Source organism: Humulus lupulus, chromosome 3, assembly GCF_963169125.1.
Source record: "Humulus lupulus chromosome 3, drHumLupu1.1, whole genome shotgun sequence".
Taxonomy (NCBI): domain Eukaryota; kingdom Viridiplantae; phylum Streptophyta; class Magnoliopsida; order Rosales; family Cannabaceae; genus Humulus; species Humulus lupulus.
In genome coordinates, this window is record NC_084795.1 from 204796216 (window position 1) to 204804091 (window position 7876).

A 7876-nucleotide genomic window follows, 5' to 3' on the forward strand; every position below is an offset into this window, starting at 1 on the left:
TAGAAGGGTAGCGGGTGTTCACGAGTTGGATGCTATCACCTCATTGGCAGCCCAAGTGTCTTCCATCTCCAACATGATGAAACTATGAATATGGGTGTTAATTTAGCTGTAGCACAACCCATGGCTCAAGTGGAGATTGTATGTTGTGTTTATTGTGGTGATACTCACACTTTTGAGAATTTCCCATCAAATCTGGCATCGGTGTGTTACATGGGGAATAATAATAATAGAGCAGTGAATTCTAACTCATATAATCCGGCTTGGAGGCAACACCCCAACTTTTCATGGAGTAATCAAGGGGCTACCTCTAATAATGTTAATGCACCTACAAGGCCAGCTTATCCACTAGGTTATGTTCAGTCAAGGCCACAACAAGGGGAATCTTATAACTCCCTTGGATCTTTGTTGAAAACATACTTGGTGAATAATGAGGCCTTGATGTAAAAAATCGATGCTTACATGGAGAAAACACATGCCATAATTCAGAGTCAAACAACCTCTTTGAGAAACTTGGAGAACCAAGTTGGGCAACTCGCTAATGACTTAAGAAATAGACCCCAAGGGAGTTTGCCAAATGACACCGAAAACCCAAGAAATCCGGGCAAAGGACATTGTAAGGTAATTACCTTGTGCAGTGGCAAGGAATTGGAAGCCTTGAAGAAGAATTATGTGCATGAAAAAGAGCCCTCTTCAATCCAAAATGAGGCAAGGGTTAAAGGAAATCAAGAAATTTCTCGTGTATAAAAAGTTGATTTTGTGCATGATGCTGCAGAATTAACGCAACAAATTTTCTTAAAAAGTTCAAAATTTCAGCAACCTCCATTTCCTCAGTTTTTTCATAATAAACAGAAAGATAATCAATTTAAGAAGTTTATGGATGTTTTGAGGCAGCTACACATTAATATTCTGTTGGTGGATGCACTTGAGAAAATGCCCAGTTATGCCAAGTTTATGAAAGATATCTTGATAAAGAAAAGAAGACTGGGTGAGTTTGAAATTGTGGCCTTCACTAAAGAATGCATCACATTTTTTACAAGATAAGCGGCCACCTATAATGAAAGATCCCGATTGTTTTACCGTTCCATGGGCCATTGGGAATTCTTATAGTGGGAAGGCTCTATGTGACTTGGGGGCGAGCATTAATTTGATGCCTATGTCAGTTTTTAAGCAATTAGGCATTGGAGAAGTAAGTCCCACTACAATAACTTTGCAACCGACGGATAGATCACTCTCCCATCCTGATGGTAAGATTGAGGATTTATTGGTTCGAGTAGATAAGTTTATATTCCCTGCTGATTTTATTGTCCTTGATTATGAAGCAGATATTGAAGTGGTAGTTATTTTGGGGAGGCCTTTCCTAGCTATGGGAGAACTCTAATTGATGTGAAAAAAGGAGAACTTACCATGAGACTCCAATATGAGAAGGTCACCTTTAATGTTTTTAAGGCCATGAGGTACCTAGCTGAAATAGAAGAATGTTCACTCATCTCTGTGGTGGATTTTTTAGCCACCAAGGTCATGGCAACTAGCCAGCATGAAGACCCTTTAGAAAGAGTAATGTTGTATGAGCTAAACAATGAAGAAGAGGAGGAATGCTTAACTTGGTTGGAAGCATGTTCTCAAGGTTTGAAAACTAGAACTCGGTTTGAACCATTGGAGTTTTCATCTTGATTTTTTAAAGTTCCAAAGTCATTTATTGAATAACCACCTAAGTTAGAGTTGAAAACCTTACTTTCACACTTGAGATATGCATTCTTGGGACCTTCATCTAAACTTCCTATAATAATTTCAAGGGAGTTAAGTGTCGAATAAGAAGAAAAGTTGCTGGATGTCTTGAGGCAACGCAAGAAAGCTATTGGTTGGACCATAGTTGATATTTGTGGGATTAGTCCTTCTCTATGCATGCATAAAACTCTACTAGAAGATGATAAAAATGGGTCTATTAAGGGGCAAAAAAGGCTAAATCCAATTATGAAAGAAGTAGTGAAGAAAGAAATTATTAAATGGTTGGATGCATGAATTATTTATCCAATATCAGACAGCTCTCGGGTCAGTCCAGTTCAATGTGCTCCAAAGGAGGTAGGAATGACCGCTGTTCGGAATGAAGATAATGAATTAATTCCTACAAGAACAGTGACTGGGTGGAGGATATGCATGGATTATTGAAAGCTTAATAATGCCACCTGAAAGGACCATTTTCCTCTTCCTTTCATGGATCAAATGCTTAATAGATTGGTTGGGAGAGGCTATTATTGTTTCCTGGATGAGTATTCTGGTTATACTCAAATTTTCGTACCACCTAAAGATTAGCATAAAACAACTTTTACCTGCCTTATGGGACCTTAGCCTTTAGGAGGATGCCTTTTGGGTTATGTAACAGACCAACAACCTTTCAAAGGTGCATGATGGCTATCTTTACTGATATGGTGGAGAAATTTTTGGAAGTGTTCATCGACGATTTCTCTGCTTTGGTGATTCGTATGATCAATGCTTGAGGAATTTAGCTAAAGTCCTCAAGAGATGCGAGGAAACTAATCTAGTCCTCAATTGCGAAAAATGTCATTTCATGGTGAGGGAGGGCATTATTTTGGGGTATAAAATATCAAGCAAAGGCATTGAAGTTGACTAGGAAAAAATTGAAGTGATTGAGAAATTTCCAACTTTTATCTCAGTCAAGCACATAAGGAGTTTCTTGGGGCATGCAGGTTTTTATAGGAGATTCATTAAAGATTTTTCCAAGATCTCCAAGTGTAACGCCTTGGGTAGCCAAGAGCGTTACAGTGTGTGTTTATAAAGGTGCAAGACTTGCTAATCAAGTCATTTAGTTAGAACCGTGTTACTGAAACTATAAATGAACTAGGGTTAAAATATTTTGGTCATAAAAAGATACATTTCATATATGGGATCCCAAAAGAAATAAAGTTTAATGACAGTTTACAAAATTCCAGGAAATATACAACTACTGGTCACTCTAAGGGCAAAATAGAAATCTTAGGTTCTCCTGTCCCTATACCAATCGTCGGCCGTGGCGGCCAATCAGCTGACTATGCACTTTCATCCCGAGAGCTCTCCAACTCAGGACTGGCCCCATTTGCCCTTGCCTTTACCTGCACCACGTGGCACCCGTGAGCCAAGGCCCAACAAGAAAACTATAATGCTTAACATAAGCGACAACCAACAAGCAGATAATTCACAAATCATCACTAAGATATACAACAAGTCATATTGCTCACATAAACAATGATACCAACCTACAAGCCAATAATCAGTTATTCTGCTAACAAACTCGTTACAATCATTAGTATAAACAACAATAAACTTATCACACCAAAATCCAGGGTCGACGCCCTTAGGCCGCACACTCTAATTATCCCACTGACTCAAGTTCGCTTAGGTCGAGCTCAATGATTATGCACTTATCCTCAGCTACCAGTGGCCGAGCCGCGCCCTGTGCAAAAATATTGATTCTAACACTCTTAGGCCGTTTATCACATGTCCCCATGGCATAATACATTCTCATGACATCACAAACAAATATAGGGTACTCTTAGTCCCAACATAATCACATAACCGAGTGCAGTTTCTTACCTTTGATTCCGAGCGCTCTGGTTAAAAGAAATGATCCTCGAGCACGATCCCGTCAAAGCCTTAGTGTACACCTAGTCACAAACGTAACATAGAACCCTCATTAACATTCAATTCCGTAACCTAACCACGGGACCTATCCCAAGCCCTCAGGAAGCCCCAATTCCACCAAACGGGGTGGTGGAATCGACCCCCAAGCCTCCAAGCCAAAAACCGTAAGAAAATACCCAAAATCCACTTCTGGAGGTAGGGTAGCGCTATAGCACCACAAAGTGGGCGCTACAATGCTACAAGCAGAGACAAAAATGCCCCCCTAAACCAAGCATAGTGCTGTAGTGCTCTAATGCTAGCTCTACAGTGCTACAAACAGCACCAACATCAGTCTGAGTTCTTCCTTCAAATTTACTCGAGCCAAAACTCCCTAAAAGCCCTCCAGATCTCAACCACACTTCAAATTAAGCCTACCATCCACTACATCTCATCCCACATGGCCCAACAACATCAAACTTGGCCACATGCATCATTAAACATAGAAATATAAGAATTGAGTTAGAAACTCAAGAACGCATCAGAAAAATCTGAAACAACCCAGAAACTCAAAAGATCAAGTCTAGAATTGTTACCTTTAATGGAGAATTCAACCCTAGGTAGCTCTCTATGCCCTTCCAGCCTTTAGCTCCTCAGTGCCCAAAACTCAAATCCCTTAATTTCCATCCAAATCTCAAGTTCAGAAATCAATCTGATCTAAACTCATAAATCTCGAAAACAACCTCAAACCTTACCTTAATTTGATTGTTAATTCCAGCTAACCCTCTTCAATTACTTCAAGGATTAAAGTTCCAAGACTTAGCTTAGACTCTCTCTGAGTTTACAACTTCAAATTCCATCAGAAATGGTGAGGAAGACAACCATTCGAGCAGAGAGAGAGAGAGAGAGATAGAGAGAGAGAGGTCATGTACTCTGTTTGTTTCCTTCTTCCTTTCTTTCCATCAACTTCTAAAACTTTTTACAGCTTCCACTAAGTATAAAAAGCATTATAACCCTTGTCCTTTTTCTAACTATCAAATGACCATTTTTCCCTCCCATTAAAACTTAAGCCTTTAAACATTTTAAGGGCATTTTGGTCATTTGTTCCCAATTCCCGCTAATTCCTCAAGTGTCCCTAATAATTACCGCTTAAATCCCGTCACCTAACTAATCACCAATTATTTTTCCCAATGTCACATAGTCTCCAATATATTTTCCCAAGTTCCCAGAAATTCCCCCAAGCTCCCCTCGAGCTGGGTATAAATCTCCACCGTGACTTTTCGCTAAACTGCTCACTAGGATCGCCTCATGTCACCAGCTGCAAATATATCCACATAATAATGTGGTCTCAACAATTTATCACAAATAATCACGCTTATGCCCTCAACGGGCCAAAATTACAAATATGCCCCTATAAGGTAAGCAGAACCTACATGCATACTAATACTCATAATCATGCATCTCATATATCCATATAATCATATAAGCATACTTATCACATAATCCTGCATTTAATCATTTAAGTTACAGATAAACCAATTGTGCCCTCCCAGCACACTAATCAAGGCCCTTAGGCCTCATTAGTAATTTTGGGTTGTTACACCAAGCCACTTTGCAATTTATTGGAGAAGGATATTCCCTTAATTTTTGATGGGGAATGTGTGCAAGCTTTTAAAGAGCTTAAAAAGAGGTTGATTACAACTCCTATTATTGTAGCACCATATTGGTCTTTGCCATTTGATCTCGTGTGTGATGCCAGTGACTATGCCGTTGGGGCTGTTTTGGGGCAATGAAGAAACAAGGTGTTCCAGTCCATTTATTATGCAAGTCGTACGTTAATAGGACCCCAGGTGAATTATATTGTGACTAAAAAAAAGTTGTTGGCCATTGTATATGCTTTTGATAAATTCAACTCTTATCTTGTGGGTGCCAAGGTCATTGTTTTCACAGATCATTCAGCGATAAAGTATTTGACAACAATGAAAAATGTTAAGCCAAGGCTAATTCGTTGGGTGTTATTGCTTCAGGAGTTTGATTTGGAGACACCAGATCAAAAGGGAGTGGAAAACAAGGTGGCTTACCATTTATCACGGATGGAACATGATGACGTATCTCAAAATCATGTTCCTATCAATGAGACCTTTACAGATGAGTAGATTTTTGAGGTGAAGACATCTTATGAGATGCCATGGTTTTCGAATTTTGTGAATTATGTCAGCTGGACTCATGCCTCCTGATTTATCGAGTCAACAATGAAAGAAATTCCTTCATGATGTGAAAAATTACTTTTGGGAGGAACCATATCTAATTAAGCAATGTGCTGATCAGATGATACGAAGGTGTGTGGTTAAACAAGCTGATATTATATTTCATTGTCATTCTTTCCCTTGTGGGGGGCATTTTGGAGGAGCACACACTGTTGCTAAGGTGCTCCTATCTGGTTTTTTTTCTGGCTTACTCTTTTCAAGGATGCTTACTCTTATGTTTCTTGTTGTGATCGCTGCCAGAGAGTCGGTAATATCTCAAGGAGAAATGAAATGCCTCTCACTAATATACTTGAGGTTGAATTGTTTGATGTTTGGGAGATGGACTTCATGGGTCCTTTCCCTCCATCCTTCGGGAATCTATATATCTTAGTGGTGGTTGATTATGTTTCTAAGTTGATGGAGGCAATAGTTAGTCCTTCAAATGATTCTAAATTGGTAATGAAGTTCCTCCATAAGCATGTGTTTACAAGATTTTGCACGCCAAGAGCTTTGCTTAGTGACGAGGGTACTCATTTTGTAAACAAAGCCTTGGAAGCCCTTCTAGAAAAATACAATGTTCGCCACAAGATCGCCATGGAGTATCATCCCCAGACCAATGGGCAAGTTGAGATATCAAATAGAGAGATTAAAATTATTCTTGGAAAAGTGGTGAATCCATCAAGGAAGGATTGGTTGAAACGATTACATGATGCTTTGTGGGTATACCAGACAACTTACAAAACTCCATTCGGCATGTCTCCATTTCTCTTGTTCTTGGGGAAGGCTTGTCACCTACCTGTGGAACTTGAGCACTGTGCCTATTGGGCAATAAAAAAATTAAACTTGGATTATCATGCAGCTGGGGAGGCTCGTCTATTGCAGATTAACGAATTAGAAGAGCTGAGGTTGTTTTCTTATGAGAATGCCAAGTTGTTTAAGGAGAAGACTAAGCGATGGCATCATAGACACATTCAAGCTTAAGTGTTTGAAGAGGGACAACAAGTGTTACTCTTTAATTCACAAGACTTCACTCAACTTAGGTGATCCATGATTGAAGAAAGAATGTAGCTGTCGATCTTAATGTCTAAATCTCTAGGCAACAAACATGTACAGTAGTAGTTTTGGTTGGTTTTTGCATTTTTGTTTTATTTTTCCTAATAATGGCAGCCTATATCTCTACATGTAAATCAGTGGTTCGTTCAAAATGGTGAGTTGAGGTGATTATTCTGCTCAGTTTGGGGGTAGTGGGCTTTGAGTTGGTGCTAAAAAAGAAAAAAAAAATCTGGTATGAAACTTGGAATTTATTGATGTTTATTACTCATTTATCTGTCAAAATACTGGGTGCAATGCTGAAACAATGAAGTCAAAGTTGGGGCTATTTGGAACATTCAGTCGAGTGGGATTTATATATAAAAAAATGAATAAAAGTTAATAACCATCTACCTTTCCTTTTACTTTTACCCTAGCCCCAAATTCAACTTAAACTTCCCCATCTTCTCCCAACTCAATACCAGTCCCCACCATTACCACCATCTGCTGCCACCACCATCCAGCCACCACGAGAGCACGGAACCCCCACTGTTGAGATACCCATTGCACGCACCCACTGACGAGACACCAACCACCTGCATTCCAGCTTCCAGCCACAACCCAATAGACCCACTGCTGAGAGAACCACCCAACCACCCACATCACAAGCCACACCTAGCCACGACCTGAGGCTGCACCACACAACCACCAGCCATCATTGTCCAAGCCACAACCCTACACACATAGGTTAGCCCTAAGTAGAGTTTCCCATTCTATAGAAAAAAATTATGTGCAATTTTCTCTAAAGAAGGTAAAGTACTCAGATTTCTTGACGATTGTTTGGGTGTTTGGGGAGTTTTTGTAACGCCCTGGGTAGCCAAGACCGTTACACTGTGTGATTACAAAGGTGAAAAACTTGCTAATAAAGTCATAAAGTTGAAAACATGACCCTAAAGTCATAATTAGTTTAGGGTTAAGAGATTTTGGTC

The 7876-nt window shown here is 39.6% G+C and overlaps 1 protein-coding gene across 1 annotated transcript; it reads left to right on the plus strand.

The window, feature by feature from the left end:
• Positions 1 to 459: 459 nt before the first annotated feature.
• Positions 460 to 6839, plus strand: LOC133825335 (uncharacterized). Its single transcript, XM_062258293.1, has 5 exons — positions 460 to 738; positions 850 to 985; positions 1176 to 1333; positions 5640 to 5720; positions 6081 to 6839. Exons 1-5 carry the CDS (start codon positions 460 to 462, stop codon positions 6837 to 6839), a joined length of 1413 nt encoding a protein of 470 aa, XP_062114277.1.
• Positions 6840 to 7876: the final 1037 nt, after the last annotated feature.

Bases quoted from the DNA above. Each gene is read 5' to 3' on its own strand.
- LOC133825335 (XM_062258293.1), top strand. From the start codon at position 460: ATGGAGAAAACACATGCCATAATTCAGAGTCAAACAACCTCTTTGAGA. The intron at 739-849 runs GTATAAAAAGTT...CATAATAAACAG, and splicing joins GAAATCAAGAAATTTCTCGT to AAAGATAATCAATTTAAGAA. The intron at 1,334-5,639 runs GTAGTTATTTTG...TTATTGCTTCAG, and splicing joins ATGAAGCAGATATTGAAGTG to GAGTTTGATTTGGAGACACC.